Source organism: Sus scrofa, chromosome 2, assembly GCF_000003025.6.
Source record: "Sus scrofa isolate TJ Tabasco breed Duroc chromosome 2, Sscrofa11.1, whole genome shotgun sequence".
Taxonomy (NCBI): Eukaryota; Metazoa; Chordata; class Mammalia; order Artiodactyla; family Suidae; genus Sus; species Sus scrofa.
The window spans coordinates 141,809,429-141,827,557 of NC_010444.4; the positions used below are offsets into that span (position 1 = coordinate 141,809,429).

Consider the following 18,129-nt stretch of genomic DNA (forward strand, 5'->3'; position numbering starts at 1 on the left):
GAAATCATTTCTTCACTCATTTTCCCCTCAGTTAATATTTATTGAGCTCCTATAACATGCCAAGAAACATAAAGGACACGGGGATACAGTGATACACACAACCGCCAAATCCTAAGGTACTTCCCAGAGAGACTAATAAAACACAGACTCCAATCCACATATCAGAGATTCAGTGGTTTTTGTTATAAACAGCAGCAACAATGATAGGAAAGAGTCCAGTGCAGCAATTTGTAACTAAGCCACACACCCCCATTTTCAACTAACGTGGCTGCCCACATTCACCACTTCCACATCTCTACCAAGGTATGTTACCCACTTGGACCAGTCTCCTTCCGTGAACCAGATGCTTATTCCCAACTGCCAGTTCTCATCCCACGGTAAAATTCATTTTCTTTTCAAGTCACCTAGCAGTTGTTAGCCACCTAACTTACAGGAGACGCACACAAAGAGTGAGATGCATCCTTTGCTATGGTTCCATCTTGCCTCGAGGAGCTCGCCATCTAGAGGACCATACACACATACCTGCTTCCCCATCCAGCTACGCTAAGTGATGCGATAGAGCGTGATGGTTACGGAAGAGCTATGAAGGGCTACGGAAACAGGCCAGGGTCCAAGAGGACTGAGGGGCTCAGAAAAAGCACTGGGGAGCAGTGGGATCTGAGCTGGGTCTTGAAGGATGAGGAGGTTAGCAACTGCCCGAGAAGAAAAGGAAGACCACATACCACAGCAAGGAAACAAAGAGCAAAAGCACTAGGGATGGACAATGTAAACTATGTTTGAAATTTTCAAAAGAGTACGTTTTGGCTCTAGCAAAGGGTACGTGTGGAAAAGTGGGCTAAAGGCTTAACAGCAGCTGGAGCCCGTTGTGGAAAGCCTTGCATGCCATGGGAAGGAGTTCGCACTTTATTCTATGCACAACAAAAAGCTGTTGAGGATGCCTGGGTTGGGCAGAGAGAATTACTTTGTTTTAGAAAGCTAATTCCATCAATAGATGACAGGTGGAAGAGAGCAGAGACTCTGAAAATGGGGAGTTCCACTCAAAACAGTTACCGTGGCAGCCTAAGTGAGGTATAAGGACCCAACTAGAGCCTCCTGAATGGAAAGAATTAAATTGGAGATACTCGCAGTAGAAGGAATTGTCATCACTTGACGAGGCACTAAACATAGGTGATGGAGGTGAGAAAGGAACCAAAGATGATTCTGTGGTTTCTAATGGTTTGGGAGACTAGATGGATGCTGTTATCTAGGATGAGGGTGTCCTGGACAGAATAGGATACGGTAAGGAGACGGTAACGAGCTTAGCATGAGACACTGTGAATGTATCCTTTGTTAAGATCTCAGGAAGATCAAACACAATGCCGCGAAAAATCTTTGAGACAGACAAAAGACCCTCTAAGGAACTTCAGGGCTTTCCATTAAGTAGTGATTCCTGGAGCCTGAAGAATATTTTCCCATAGCAGCCCCACAGGGAGCTCAAGGAAGCTTGAGTTCATAGCTTGACAAGATTTTTAGGTATGGGTTCTGTCTAATGCAGGCAACCCTGATAAGATTCACAGGCAAACCAAAAATTTTTCAAAAGAAGGATACTAGCAGGACCACTGCCCTCTTGGACAAAAAGGAACCAAGCAGCGCAAAATAAAATGAAGCCTTTGGGCCCCCAAACAGCTACAAGTAGGGAGCAGGCTGAGTGCACTGTGTACATTTTTTATTTTCTATGTGTTATGATGTTTTGACATCTTGAAAAGCCATTTCTGACTGGGGAGGGACGAGCCCTCCCAGGGAAACAGGGCAGGACTTGGCCAGGTGCAGGCTTTTGATATGCAAACTAGCCACGCCTCCTCTATCAGCCCTTTCCTCCTCCAGGGCCAGGTACCAGGCAACCAGGGACCACTCAGAACCCACCAAAAGTATTCAAGCTAGCTAAGTCCAGACTGCTCACCCTGCCCTGCCCTGCCTTCCTCTCCCCAGGGAAACCCCAACAAAGGTTCCAACCGAATATTTTCCCCTCTCTCCTGTCTTTTCCCAAAACCTAGCACTTCCCCTGTGACCCTGTGTGGCATTCAGTGACTGCCCGGTCCCCATCTCTAGGACCAAGGAACACAGTAAGCGTGTTTTTTGTGTGTGCCTCTCCCGTGTCTCCTCCCCTGGTGGTTGACTAGCCATCACCTAAAAGGATACAGAACTGGCCCTTTCTGCTCTTCTTTCAATGGCAACAATGCTCGCCGCTACTCTGGAATTATGAGGCTGCCATTTAACTTCAGAGATGAAAAAAGTGAACCGTTATACTTCCTTTTAAAAATATGGTTCATCTATCTACTAAACAAAAATAGACTCGCCGACATAGAGAACAGACTTGTGGTTGCTAAGGGGGAAGGGCGGGGGGGAGGCAAGGAGTGGGAGTTGGGGTTAGCAGATGCAAACTATGATACAAAGAATGGATATGCAACAAGGTCCTACTGCGTAGCACAAGGAGCTATATAGCTATATATCCAGTGATAAAGCAAAATGGAAAAGAATATGAAAAAGAATGTATATATAACTGAATCAGTTCACTGTACAGCAGAAATTAACACAAGATTGTAAATCAACTATACTTCAAGTATATATATTTGAATATATATACATTGGCTCCATGAAGACCATCGAACCCACTGGGACCCTTCATCAACTTGATGTTTTCTTTTAGATACAGCACTACAGCTTCAGGTGATCCCTTCACAGGGCTAATCTAAAACCAATGCCTTTAACTCTTCTGGTACAACTAGTTCTGGGCCAAGTGCAGACCCTTCACCAAAAGCCCAGAGGCCGTGACACCGCCCAGAAGACGCACAAAGCGCACATTATGTGTGAGCAAGGGCAGAAGCTGGGGTAAGACCGCCAATGATGAAACCAGCATTCCCAAGGGAACCAGTCTCAGCACCAGCTCCCCTTTGCCCTCTCAGGCAGCTGAGTGCAGACCACGCACAGTGGAAACCTACTCAGATGATCTACATCCTGAGAAACAAAGCAAGCTCCCAATCTGGGGGCCACCCATGTGCCTCCCTTCCCCCTACCAAATAGATTCCTTCTCGGGAGCAAGGAGTTTCCCTCAGAGGTGGTGATGTCTTGCTCTGCCCAGAGCATTCTACCTGGCTCCACATCCTAAGATCTTCTCAGTATTGGGCAGTATCACTTCGGCCAAGCCCCAGAGGTGCCATCTGAGAGGGATTACCGTCAGTGCTTGGCCAAGATGATTTAATGTACGTGTTACCAAGGGGCCAGTGAATGTTACCCGCCTTTCTGGAGAAAGTATTTCATTTGGGGAGACACTTTCTTGGGAAAAACCCATCTTTTATTCCAAAGAATCGGGCCTGAGAGGAAATTTAGCCCGATTTGTTGAATAAGGTTCCAGCCACACAGGGGACCTATCTCTTGCCTTGTTCCTATTTTCCTACCAGGTCCATCTGACCTAAAGTCCAAGGAAGGCTTGGGAACTTTGTCCTAGAAACTTCTGGAAACTTCTCTGGTTCTTGGGAACAGGGGCTGAGGAATGGCTGTTACATTTATGAGAGAAGCCAGCAGGACAGAGGCCTAAATAGAAAAACAGGGGCACAATGGGAAAAGGCGGGAGGGGTGGACACCCAAGTAAGAGGATCTCAGATGCAAGACCCACGTGACCAGACGGTGAAAAGGAAGCCATCTAGAAGCGAGCACTCAGGCTGCCTTTGGAAGCCTGTGACAAGTGGGACAGGCCAAGGTCTGAGGCTCCTTTCTTTCTTTTACAAAATTCTTCTCTTTATCATTTTTTTCTCTGAAATCCAGGCAACCAGTGACAATGCTGGGGTGAAGGTGCACCAGACGCAGCCCTGCTATTGTTTTATTTCTCACCCAGAAGCAGGAATTCAGCCTCAACAGACCTTCTACTTATTTACCTTTTCCACCCTGACTGGTAAATAAACTCTCTTCTCTAAAACCACAGAAAGTTTAACTCCGGAGGGAAGCCATCGCCTGGGCGGTGCTCGGGAAGGTCATTGCCGCCCGAAGCAACATGGCGAGGCGCTGTGCTGAGATTACGGTTATGGCCACAGGCACCACTCAAAGGGACTCTGACTCCAGGACGCTGAGGGACAGAGCCTTCTGCAAGGTGATGGCCAGGGGTCCTTAGGAGCCCTGCTCTAGACGAGAACTCCTTCTGGAGAGGCCCCACCCATCCCCACCCAATAATTCAGCCAAGTAGACATGGCAGAAAATGCCTCATTTCAAGGAAATTGCAAAAAAAAAAAAATAATAATAATAATAATAAAATGAACATACCAAAAGAGAGACATGAAGAAACATTGAGTCCCAAATCCCTACCCTTTCAGAAAAAGAAGGCTCTAAGAACCAGTACTGGCATCCAGAAGCCCCCAAGCCGCCTATAGACCAAATGGTACAACCACCCCTAATGCGTGATCTCAATTACTACGGAAGATGCTCGGTCTTACCTCTTGTCTCTTTAAGGTATGCAGCCTGGAGCACGAACAGGCCACAATAATAGAAGTTGGACATTCTAGTGAGAGAATAGGGGAATATCCAAAAAGCTTATACGGCAAGTGAAACTTGAGAATGTTATAGAATGCCAGCTAACTAAAAGACAGGACTGAAACACAAGCCAAAATATTGACATGTGTGAGGAAAACCACCTAGAGATAATTCTAAAACTCAAGAGTTGTTTGCAAGAAAATGAAGGAACTATGGACTAGCAAGGGGCAAAAAAAAAAAACAAACAAAAAAAAAACCCAAATCTGGAACATAACTGAGAAGAAAAATTTTGCCCTTTGTCAAAATGTCCGAAGACATTTTCCATGGTTGGTTTAGTCCCTGGGCTGTCATTTGAGGAATCTTGAAATTATCTAGGACAAAGTGGTCTTTAGAAAAAGCAAAGTTCTCACTGCTCCCTTACTTGGCAATAACCAGTAATTAAATATTTACTTAACCATCTTTTAAGCTTTAGGCCCCAAAGATCTTATAATCATGTGAAGGAGCTCAGACCTGACCTATCAAAAGACAATTAACAGGGCATGGCTTAAAGGATGTGTCATATAAGTGATACAGGCCGTAAATACTAAAAGTCCAAGAATCAAAAACAAACAAAAAAACAAAAAACAAAAACAAAAACAAAGAATCCTTCTTGAGATGAGGAATGTGTGCTGGACCAAGATCTGAGAGGTAATACTACCCAGCAAATATTTAGAGGAAGATCCCAAAGCAAAGAGTCTTTGTCCTACAAATATTTAAGAATCCAAGTCTCATACTTCCGATGGGCACCATACACCACTTCCTAATTAGAATTAAACCCCACAAACTCCCAAAATGCCACCTGTTACATGCCAACACCTGAACTCCTCTGACCCTGGGCAGCCATCAGGTCCATCCCAACCCAGTGTAGAAACAAGGAAAAGAGAGAGTATGAATAATTCAGTGTGAACCCATCCCCAACTCTGGAAACCCCCAAATCAAAGCAGGATGGGTCAGGGATCTGCTTCCTTTGGGGGGGTTGGGGAGAGAGACACTTTCAGCTATCTTCCAGAAAGTTTCAGCAACTCCTCCTCACAACGATACAGTGTAAGATAAGATCTGCTGAAATTCAAGAGCAGGCCTGGCAGGACTCCAGATCATGGACCCTTGGTCGACCCCACGAGCATGATGGAATTTTGAAAGGGACACTTTGGAGTTTGAGTCTTAGTCCTCCCATGTGTAAAAGAGAGAAAACTCTCTCTGTGGGCTTCTGAAAAAATTGACTAACAGACCCGTGAACATATCAAGATTTGTAGCCTGCTTGGGACACCCCAGCACCAGCATTCCTATCCTGGACTCACATAGCTTCCCTGCAGCGACACCACGCACATAACCCATTCTCTTCTCGTTACCACCTCCACCAGCCCAGCCCAGGGACTCTAAAGTTGAGATAAATAAGAACATCTGGGTGAAAGATACAGTTTTTGGTGAGAATTCCTCCCCTTGTCTGCCTCCAGTTCACTTCCAGAACTTAAAATTTTCACTCGCTGGTCCCTTACTAGTCTTCCTGCTCGCACTGGTCTAAGTTAATAAGATTTTGTCGATAACACTTATTGAGGAGGTGCTGTATTAATGATTTTACATGCATTATCTCATTTAATACTTATAGCAGTCCTATAAAGTGCTATCACTACCCCCATTTATAGGAAACTAAGATACAGAAACTAACTTGCCCAACATCACCCGGCTAAAAATTGTAGAAGGTGCTTTCCAAATCCAGGTCTATCTGGCTGTGAGCACAAACTCTTAGTCATTATGCTACATTTATCACGTCTTTTAAACATTTATTTTTTTTTTTTTGTCTTTTTGTCTTTTTTTTTTTTTTTTTTTTTTTGTTTTGTTGTTGTTGTTGTTGTTGCTATTTCTTGGGCCGCTCCTGCGGCACATGGAGGTTCCCAGGCCAGGGGCTGAATCGGAGCTGTAGCCACCGGCCTACGCCAGGGCCACAGCAACGCAGGATCCGAGCCGCGTCTGCAACCTACACCACAGCTCACGGCAACGCCGGATCGTGAACCCACTGAGCAAGGGCAGGGACCGAACCCGCAACCTCATGGTTCCTAGTCGGATTCGTTAACCACTGCGCCACGACGGGAACTCCTATTTTTTATTTTTTTAAGGAAGGGCATCTATGAAAAGTCTTCAGCTAGGATCATATTTAATAGTGAAAGTCTGAATGCTTTCACTATTTCTATGCCAGGAACAGAACAAGTATATTCATTCTCACTACTCTTTTTTTTTTTTTTTTTTTTTTTTTTGTCTTTTTGCCATTTCTTGGGTCGCTCCCGTGGCATATGGAGGTTCCCAGGCTAGGGGTTGAATCGGAGCTGTAGCCACCGGCCTACTCCAGAGCCACAGCAACGCGGGATCCGAGCCACGTCTGCGGCCCACACCACAGCTCATGGCAACGCCGGATCCTTAACCCACTGAGCAAGGCCAGGGATCGAACCCACAACCTCATGGTTCCTAGTCGGATTCGTTAACCACTGAGCCACGACGGGAACTCCCATCCTCACTACTCTTATTCAACATTGTACTTGGCAGTTCCAGCCAGAGGAATAAGGCAAGAAAATGAAATCAAGGCAAATAGATTTGCCTTGTCTTTTTCACTGATAATACAGTCACGTACATAGGAAAAAAAGTCCTTATGAAATCTAAAAAAAAAAGGCTACTAAAGAACACAAGTGAATTTATTAAGGTTACAGGATACGGAGTCATTATTTTTAAAATTACCTTTGTGTATACTAGCAATGAATTACCTTTCTACATACTAGCAATGAACCAACATTAAACAAAACTACCACTGGCAAAATCATCCAGAAAACATGCAATACTGAGTGATAAAGTTAACAAAATATGTGAAAGACACATTCACTGAAACTACATCACTGAGCTGCTTTTACCCTAAGCTTTCATATACTACTTGCATAATTACAAATAAACTCATCAGCCCAGCACTCAAGACAGGTGGAAATATCAACCTAATCTTCCCCTCCAGACTCTCTGCCCATCTGTCCCTGAGTATTTGGTATGCTACAAACACGCCCCTCTGCTACTGCTTGTCTGCATGCAATTGATTTAGTCAATGGATCTCTATCCCTATAGCACCTCTACTTCATCTTTCTCTGGCTGGTAGAATCCTCTTGCAAACTACTTCGCTAAGAAACTTTCTTTAATCCTCCAACCAGAACTTTCTTTTATGACTCTTCTTCTCCTCCCCAAAGTGCCATGTTGGTCTATCTCATGATATTTATTGTATTCTAGATTGAATTACTACTGTTTCTATTTTCCGTTCCTCCAGACTGTAAGCTCCGTGAGGACAGGGACTGTGTCTGATGCCACTAAAGCACCTAGTTCTTTACACAGCGCACACATTCAAATATTTTTTGAAGCAACCCTTTGAAAGATGGAACTGAAAGAAAGCTCTTTGGGTACTACAACCTCTGGGATACCAAATTGCATCACTGTCGCAATTGAATTAATCATGTCCTGACTTTCTCACAGTCTAGACCTGGTACTTAGCCATGCGGTAACCTTCCTCTCATTCAGTTCTGAGGACTGTTAGTTCAGCTTGGCTTCTGTCAGTTGGACCAACATCAAGATCAAGACCAAGTAAAACATCCCAGCCTAAAGGACAAAGGCAGATCCTCAGTCTGTACCAACAGGGGAGGGAGGGAAGAAGGAGGGGGAAGCCAATGTCCTCTGCACAGGGCAGGAAATCTGTGAAGAAAAAAGAGACCCATGAAAGATTCTGCTTCCAAAAAGAGAACAAAAAGTAACCTATACATGACATCATGTGTGTCCGGCGGCGGGTGGGGGGGTCGGCGTTGCCGGCAGAATAAAGAAACCCTCTCGGATACCCGTGCCCCTGCTACTCTGGAAACAGCTGCAAGGGTGGATGGAGTGTCAACTGCCTCCAGCCCCACCCCGGGAGGCAAGCAGCATGATCAGCACGGGTCCGAGCTGTGGCACAGGGAAGAGCCACAGGCTCTGTCCCAGAGAAGGTCCCTGGAGAGGCTATTGGGATCCCACTGCATGTCCAAAGTGGGAAGAGAATGTTACTGCAGAACGGAGCGTGCATCCCACACTCTGCCAGCAGCAACTAGCCAGAGCCTTAACTTGCCCTCTTTTCGTAATTAGCGAAACCATCATAGCCGATTAGCAGCAAATGATCTCAGTGTGGATCTGACTTTTGACCTCAGATTTTGACCGAAGCTTCCCAGCTCTCTGCCTGCGAACAGCGTGTCCTCTTCCACGTCATCCTGAAAGCCCTTCGATCATCCCCCAGGTTTGCTTCGGTTCCTACAGGCTTGCTTGAAACGCTCCACACCAAGACTCATCTGTGTGTGCCCTTGTGCTTAAAGGAGCCTACTTTAATTTCCTGTAAGACAGTCGTGGTTTCAAATGTGTCTTAAGTCCACTGGTCCAGTCATCTACGTCCCCCAATTTCCTAAAGAGTTCCCTCCATCATCTCTTGACATGCACAAACTGGATTTATTTTTATAAACAAATTCCAGTAAGTAAGTGGATTGAGTTCATTCACTAGAAACAAGTGAATTCCCATTTCACACACATCCATCCACAATCAAAATGCGGGGTGGCGGGGAGGGGATTCTTTGCCCTTCGGTGTAAATTACACTAACAACACTTCAGACCCTGAAAAGACAGACCCAACAGCGAGTGTCAAAGACCGCACGGAGGACACTTGGTTGGTAGTGAGATCATCATTCCTTTTACAAATCCATATTCACAATTGCCCGATGCCACTAAGCCAACAGGTTTGAGGGTTAAGACTTCCCACTGTTTAGATTTGCATATTTGCTTTTGTCCTCCTTATCCAAATGGCAATGCCCTGATCCTCTGAAATGTGAACACTATGTTCCAATCAGCGAGCTTCAACACGGTTCAAAATAGGATTCAAGCGGGTAATTCCCCCTGGAATTAGAGTCAAATCAAACTCTCCATCAGCATCTGGGGTCCTCGGCTTCTACATGAAAATCAAAACCATCAGGCACTGTGGAGTTTTCTCTTTCCATCTACGGGATCGTGTGATTTCCCACATGGCTGCTCCTGTGAGATTACCGACCAAGAGTGTGAAACAGTAGGAACTGCTGTCTGGGCAGAGCGGCAGCCCTGATGCTCAGTGACAAACCTGTGGCTCTCTCTGAGCATGCCAATTAAAACTCACTCACAAAATTCAGTGTCACAGAAAACTTCCTAATGGCAAAGTATCTGGGAAAAAAAAAAAAGTTTATATTTTAATTGCTGACCCTGGGGTCATATTCGTAAGGTGGGGTACGGATTAAAATCTTGGATTAGGTTTAAAAGATAGATATACTCCTTGGGAAGAATTTACCATAATATTGGCTTCATGGCAACATTAACATTCTCCATCTGCTAAGGAAAAAAAAACATGGGATGACTGAAAAACATGTTTCTTTTAGAGAAATACACATTTCAAGAATACGTTATTTTATAACTGCCTCAGAGCTGGGTAGCGAAGGGCAGGGGCGAGGAGATCTTCAGGTCTATTCTTGGGTACCTCCTAAGTTTTGAGCCACGTGAAGCGGTGACATATGTGACAATATAAATACAATTTTATAAAGGAGAAAACTAACAACGTGTTTGCTACTAGGACCTGAAATTGAAATGTCCTAGATAATAAAAGATGGTAAAAAGCACTGGGACGGAGAAGAAGTTAGTCACCTAGTTAGTTAATATGCCACCCTCTCTAGCTCCCAAACTGTTTGTTATTTCAAGCTGATAGCTATCTTATTTTTGTTGAAACATGGGAATGGTCGGGGGCAGGGATGGGGGAGGGAGTGGACAATCTGTCCTCCAAAAAATAAATAAATAAAAGAGGGTCTTCTCCTGCAGGACCCAGATTCTCTGCGGCTCAAATCCCATTAACACTAATCAGCGCGATGATTACACACGTTGTAGCGAAGTTCTCTAGTTGATAACGACTCCTTTGGAAAAAAGGTTCCCATAGCGACAGGTAAGGGCTACCCTCCTACTCGGCTTTTCAGCACAGGCCTCAGTGTCACAGATGGGAGAGTTAAGATGGCTTTAGTATTCATCTGGAGGTTTGCTTTTTAAACTTCTCTTGCCTTCATCCATTCAAAAGACACTTAGGAGAATCCCTCTGTAAGCCAGGGGCAATACCAAACACCGTGGGACAGGGGAGCTGGAAGAAAGACCACAAAGATAAGATATGGTGCCTGCCCCCAAGAATCCCAGTCTGCTGAGGAAAGCAGCCACCGAGAGAAATCATGACATTATGACAGTAATTCTACCCTTAAATCTATAACCAAGCTTGTCCCCACTGCTAGGACTGGTCAGTTTCTAATCTAGTTTCACTTTCCCATCTTCAAGCTGCAGCACAGCTGGGTTTCCAGCTGGCTGGGGAAGAAAAGATTCTTTAAATAAACAGCATTTTTAAAAGATGCAGTTACTTTGCTGTACTGAATTTTGTGAACGACCTTCCTCTAATATGGGAATCTGGGTGCCACAGTAATTTACAACTGTCCTCAAGAGTATAAAGTCCCCCAGGAAGACACCTTCTCCATCTTTAACAACAGAGTATGCTCTGTGTTACGAGAACACGGCACCTCAGAAAATCCCGAAGGAAAAATGATCTTTATTTATTGATAATGATTTTTATTTTTTCCATTATAGCTGGTTTACAGTGTTCTGTCAATTTTCTACTGTACAGCAAGGTGACCCAGTCACACATACACAGATACATTCTTGAGCTTTATTTTTTTTAAGTTATATCTCTTGTGGCTATTCAATAAGGAAACAGCTTAAAAAATATATATATATATATGAAAGCAGTGCGATCGGGGGTGATTTAACCAAAATACATACAACCCTCATTAAAAATGCAGGACTATTTGCAGGACACAATGCTTTAATAGCATTGTACAGTTTCTGCCCCCTGAAAATCCTTTGCAATTCTTTTCCTGTCCTTCCCAAAGAAATCCCAAGAGGCATCTCCACGTATGCAATCTACTGAAATATGCAAAGATTTTACTCCACGCTTTACCACCAGAGGTTGTAATTTCAGATGCATGATACACATTAGATCTATAAAAATGCCTCTCTGACAGCCTCTGCTATTCCAGGAGGACTTCGCGGGCGTCAGGTCAACATCTCACAGTTATAGTCAAATGAGAAGGGATCCGGTCGGACCCCTGCATTGATGCTCCGGAGGCAAGTGCCCAGGTTTAAGCACAACGAGTTCCTCTGTGCGTCCAGGATCTCAAAGCCCTGGCCCCACCCAAACATGGTTTTCTAGCTGAGCTTCCCAGGACCCATCCCTCTCAGGACCTAGACACCCGTGAGCCACCACGGGCTAAACAAAGTAACAATTCAACCACAGTTGCTCAATATAACGGCCGGGCTGACAGTTTCCCAGGGCCAGTTTCCCTATTTTGCAATGGGCAAATCTGCTCCAAGGAGAAAATGTTCTCGATGACCCTGTGGCCCAGAGGGCTTTCTTTGGAGATAGAAAACAGAAAATGAATGTGTTGGTTATTTCCTGCTGAGCACAAGGAAGGTGTTGTGGTTAGTGAGGAAGATGGGTTTCCTTGTTGACTGTACCTTAACCCCATTGTAGAAGCGAGAAAAGGCAGTTTGTGCTCTTGTATCTTCTTATCACCAGTTCGACGAGTTTCCTCTCAGGAGATGGTCTTTAATTTCTAATCCTCCTACGTAAAGCCCCCAGACTGACCTGTATCCATAGATTCTCAACTTAAAGCCCAAATCATTGCATTCTGCAATGTTTACTCCCATACCTGGCCCTGCCCCTTGATAACGTGCGCTGTGCGCGGGCCTCCTCCTGAGCAGGGATTGCAGTTCCCTGTCCATCTTTCTGAAAACGACCCCACACACGCCCGTTAATCACACGAGAGGACCATAACCTGAAAGCAGACTGTATTTCTGACACTCCACTCTTCCACGAGCTCCACCTTCGGCTGTTCAGCTTTGAAATGCTCACAAACACAAAGCATGATTGATGCGGGCGGGGGCACGGGAGGAGGCGGACAGGGGCTGATGACCCTCGGGGCTCAGGGGACCAGACGAGGGATGATGGGGCGGTGCACACAGCGCACATGCAGAAGCAACCCGCCGAAAACCAAAACAGAAGCTGTCCTTGGACAAGGGTCAAAAAATGCGTCTACGATCTATTTCCCACTGCCCGACACAGTTCCACAGCTCTCCAGAGGATCTCGGCGACACTGCTTCATAAAGAATTAGAAATTCTCCCCTGGTCTCAACTTGCCATCATAAAACATCTCAGAGCCTAACACCAGCCTTAGACCACAGTCAACGCTATTCCTCAGAACAATATCAGAAAGGAGAAACTGCTGTTATCACCAAAGTTTCTTGCCTCCTTCTTAAGACACGGCAAGATTCTTCGGATTAAAGTAAAGCGATCAACAGTTTAACACTTAGCCATACACCCACCACTAAACTAAAATTTGTCTCTTGAAGGACAGGGGCGGGGAGGAGGCAGGGGACCTGCGGTAGAAGAAAAGCTTCCAAAAGTCAAAGGCATTGATTGATCTAGAAAGATGAGGACAGCCAAACTTCCTACAAGCTGTTACGTGTTCTTTGCTATGGAAAGCCTGTTTTACTCCAGCCAGAATCAGCTGGTAAACTGGTAAACACACCAACTTCTATGGCAGACCAGGACAGCTATCACAATTCAGTGATTACCCAGCTCGGAGGCACCCCCGCAAGCCCTACATTCAGGCGCAGTTGGGACAAGAGGAAGCCCCAGTATGCATAAGCACAAGACAGGCTAACACCAAACACTCCAGAATGGGGACAATTTGGTTTGAAATATCTTAACTGAGAAAAAAAGTGCTCTGGAGTCAGGCACAAGATCTTAAACGGACATTTCTTTAACTTTTGACGAGGGAGACCTCCATTCCCAGCTGCACAGAGCTACGGATTTCAGTGTTTTGTTTCTGCAGCCAACATCATGAGGCCGAGGTAGGCAGTCAACACATCCTGCCAGTAAGATGTCCGAGCTGAACTTACAGCATTCAGCAGAAGTAACTTACTCTATTTCATCGTCATCGCCATCAACAGACCTGGGAAGATCTCCCAGAAACAGCGGAAAGCGGACTCTGCTCACTAGTCCTAGAGGTTAAGAGAGGGCTGTGCTACCAGCCTAGCAGAGGCAGGCAATCACGGTGAAGACAGAAAAAAAAACAAAACCACCACCACAACAAAAAACAAAACCCAGCCACAAGGAGGACAGAAAACAGTAGCAAAAAAAGTCCAACTCTGCCTGCGCCAGCCCAGCGGTGTGGACGAGCTGAGCCCAGAGCCCAGGAGAGGAAGGAGGGGGCGGGGGCCATGATTGCCCAGGAGAACTTGTAAGCAGAGGCCTTCACAGCCTGGGAGTCTGCCCAGCTGCTCCTGCAGACCCTGCCAGCCTGGGCAAGACAGGCCCGTGGGAGCAGAGCGGACCAGGCCTCCGAGGGCCACTCCTGACTCACTGAGCCTCGGGCCAGCACCGCCCGGACCTCTCCGCTTTCCCTGCCGCTACTGGGCTAGGATGGCAGCCTTCCAGCCCCACAGGCCATACATCAGCCGCAGATCCCTGCTGGCACAGGCCAGCGCTTTCCCCCGGCCCGGCCCCAGCCCCGCCACACTTGGAGCCTGCTCCTCCTTCTCCCCAACCCCGAACCCCTCGCCCAGGACGCCCAGCGCCCTGCCCAGGGGTGGCCCCACCCCCCAGCGGCTGGGCGCTGCCAGGCCTGGGCACCTGCAGCACCTCCCGCCCCACCCCCATTCTCCGCCAGCTCGCCCCTCCCCCCTTTCTCCAGCAGAGGGAGGGGGCGACTCACCGCAGTCAGTGCACAGGATCTTGCCCACCTCTTTCTTGAGGTTTTTGCCGTTGGTGTCGAGGGGGGCAAAGGCTGTCTTAAAGACGAAGGGCTGCTCCGTGGGCTCCAGGAAAAAGATGTAGCGCTGGTTCCTTTCGAGCGGCGCACAGGAGCCCACGCTGATCACCTGCTCGCGCTGCAGTCCCCCACTCCGAAGCGGCCACTTGTCCAGCACCTTCACCAGCGCCACCCGACCCGAGGCGGGCGGCTCGCGGGTGCTGTTGGAGCTGGAGCCGCCGGCCGGGGCCAGTCCCTGTACCTTGCCCTCCACCACCACGGGTGCCTTGTACGCCTGGTCCTGCACTGACTTGAGGCTAGGCGAGTAGCAAGCGAGCGACACACCGAAGAGCAGCATAGAGAAGCCGGGGGCCGGGTCGCGCCTCATGCCGCCGGCGGCTGCGGCTCGCGAGCGGGCGGCGGCTCTCCGGGCTGCGGGGCTGCGGGGCTGCGGCTGTGGCTGCGGCCGCGGCTCTGGGGGCGCAGCGGGACGGGAGATGCTGCTGTTGCTGCTGCTGCTGCTCCTGCTGCTGCTGCTCTCGCTGCTGCTGCTGCTGCTGCTGCTCCTCTCGCTGCTGCTGCTGCTGCTGCTGCTGTCGCTGTAGCTGCTGCACCGAGCCTTCTCCAGTGGCGGCGGCGGCAGCGCTGAGCAGCAAACCTGCCGCATCTGGCCAGGCCATTTGGGGGGCTCCGCCGCTCCGCCGCTGCCGCCTTGGGAGGGGAAACAGCCCGCTGGAAAACCGGAAACAGCGTAACGTTAGCACCTTGTAGCCCTCCACCGGCAGCCCGGGGAGGCGGCCCAGCGAGGGCAGGGGCCAGGCGGCAAGCTGGCCGCGATGCGCAGCGCGGAGCCGCGCAGCGCTCCCACCCTGCGCGCCAGGACCTGGAGGTGGCTGCGGAGGATGGGACGTCCGCCCACTTGCTCTCTCGCGCCCCCTCTACCCTCGAACCGAGTGGGGAGCGCGGCTTCTGCAGGGGAAGCTTGGGACTGCGCTGCTTTAGTGCCCGGCTTCAGGGCCCGCAGGGACGCGGGAGGAATCGTGCTCTCCTTTTGCTCTTGGGATTTATGGGCATGACAGTAAGGGTAGTGCGTGAGCAGAGGGCGGAGTAGAGAGAACGGATGCTGGCAGGGTCCTACGAACGTGGGAGTGGGACACGAGGTGTGCCCCTGCCTTTGGCCCCGGGCCGCAGGAGCCAGGGCTATCGCCACGGCCGGCCAGGGTGACTGGCCAGCCTCCTGGGTTGTTCGTACCCTTCCCTGGGAGGACCCTAGAGGCCAGCCCCCGGTCGAACCCACGTGCTCGGCCCTGCCACCGCCTGGTGAGCGCTGGCGATTTGAGTTAAGATGGGGGAGCATCTCAGCCCTGTCGTTCTGGGGAGAGTTGGGGCCCCATGGAGTCTTGCCTCGGCTGTGAGGACACCTAGCCAGGGGTGGCAGTTGAGAGAGGGTCCAGCCCCAAGTCTCTGGGCTTTCTCCAGCAGCCAGGCAGGACCGGGCTGCATGCTGGATAACCTCATCTTCTTGTTAAAAAGGTGCTCCCTCAGGGAGGCGGGGGCTTCTTGGGAGCCAGGCTCAGATCCAGAGCCCATCGGGGCCGGAGCTGCCCCATACCAGATGGTTTTCTTCTAAAGGTGGGGTGCTTGCAAGAGGCAGGTGAACTTGTTCCCCTGAAGCCAGCATCTCCTTTTCAAAAGCAAGTTCACAAGCCAGTCTCCTTCTATCCATGAGGATCCAGGCAGTTTTCAATACCCAGCTGATGTCTTTGAAGGATATGGAGCTCAGGAATTGCAGCGAGGTAGAGAGAGACTCTTATCCCTGACTGTGGACCACAGGGAAGTGGCCCGAGGATGTCTGACTTTGGCTCAGACTGCTCCTTGGAAAGGAAGGAGAGAGCTAGACTTTTCCTTCTGGCTAAGAGACACCTCAAACTCAACATATTCAAAGCCAGCAGCATCATTTCTCCCACCCCACTTCAAATTCCATATCCTTATTAATGGCATCCTTTTATACTTGGCCACCCAATCAGTTCCAGTAAGTCCTTCGGTCTCATTTGATTCTCTCATCCAACCAACCACCAGGTCCTTTGCCTCTACCTTTTTAAAAAAATCCCTGATGTATCTAGTTCCTCTCCAAGTCCACGTGAATTCCTGCCATCCAAAGGCTCCTTACCCTTCACCTGGACCTCAGCAAAGCCTTCTACCTGGTCTCCACACCTTTCGCCTCATCACATAATGGGATTAACTCCTTCCTCTTCTGTGTTGCCATGTGCCCCATACATATTGCTGTTATGGCAAAGACCTATGCTGTACTTCAAGCAGCTATTAATGGGTCTGCTTTAGGCCTATCAAACTAAGCACCTTAATGGCAGGGACTATGTCCCAGTCGTCTTTGAATGCCTAGCCAGAGAGCCACCCAACACAGTGCCTGGCATAGAATGAGAATCAGCAAATGCTTCATGGTGGAAGGAAGGTAGGAATTAAAGAATGGAAACTCAACTCTCCATCAAGCCCCTTGAGGGCTGCCCCTTCGGTGTCTCCTTTTCCATTTTCATCCATCACACCTACCAGAAATGTACTCACTCCACCCTCATTTGTTTAGCCGAAGAAACTGTCCCAGGGGAGAAAGAGACTCACTTAAGATCACACACAGCCAAGATTGTACTTTGTCTTCCGTTTCTGAGACTAGAGTAGGGGGCGAAGAGCTTGTGCTCTAGGGTCAAGCAACTTTGACTGGGTGTCAAGCCAGTTTTGTAACTTACTAGTTTTGGCTTGACTCTATTTCCCTCTCTAGGCCTTAGTTTCCCCACTTGTATAATAGAGATTTTATAATAGGGTCTACATCATAAAACTGGGGTTTTTTTTGTTGTTGTTTTTGCTCCTTTTGTATGTATTGAATCCATATTCAGTTGAACGGCTCCACTGTGCCAAGCTCCGAGGAATGAGACTGGTCACTGTGTATATGGCAGTGACCCCAACTGACATGTTGCTGCTCTCAAAGCTCTAATTGGGGAGACGACAGTAAACAAATGGATAAATAGGTAACTGTCCTGAAGGAAATAAACAGGGTGAAATGATAGGAAATAATGGAAACGGGGTAGGGTAGGTCTACTTGGATAAGGGAAGGCTTCTCTAAGGAGATAACATTTAAACTGAGATTAGGAGGATTTGAAGGATGTGGATTATGTGAGATAATAAGTGTAAAGTGCTTAGAACAATGCCTGGTGCCGGGTAAGGTGGAGATTAATGTCTAATGTTATTGATATTTTACTTATACCGGTGATTCCCAGTCGGAGGGCTGAGAAGCTCTAAGTGCTATGTAGTTATAGCACACTAGGACTTTCTGTATCTTAAAAATGCAATGCAGAGTTCCCTAGTGGCTCAGCAGGTTAAGGATCCAGCCTCATCACTGCTCTTGGCGCTGGTTCCATCCCGGGCCCGGGAACTTCCACATGCTGAGGGTGTAGACAAACAATAATGCAATGCAACTTTTCAATAATAGATGTCCTTGTGATGGATAGACCTGTGTATTTGCCTTTTCTCCTCTATCCGTTTTAAAGTATAAGAAACAGTTAAGTATGAAGAAGAGTGTAACACGCTGAAGAAGAGTGGCAAGAGAAGCTGCCAGTTTTGTCTTTTTTTAAAAGGATAAACATATAAATAGTTGTGGAGTGTAGATTACCTTTGAAAGGACACA

At 47.9% G+C, this 18,129-nt stretch overlaps 1 protein-coding gene across 1 annotated transcript in view; it reads right to left on the reverse strand.

The window, feature by feature from the left end:
• NRG2 (neuregulin 2) overlaps positions 1-15,853 on the reverse strand; it is a 164,346-nt gene extending 148,493 nt beyond the window's left edge. Inside the window, exon 1 of the mRNA XM_021084879.1 lies at positions 14,400-15,853. Coding sequence (XP_020940538.1) covers positions 14,400-15,102 — 703 coding nt within the window. The 5' untranslated portion in view covers positions 15,103-15,853. The remainder of the gene's footprint in view (positions 1-14,399) is intronic.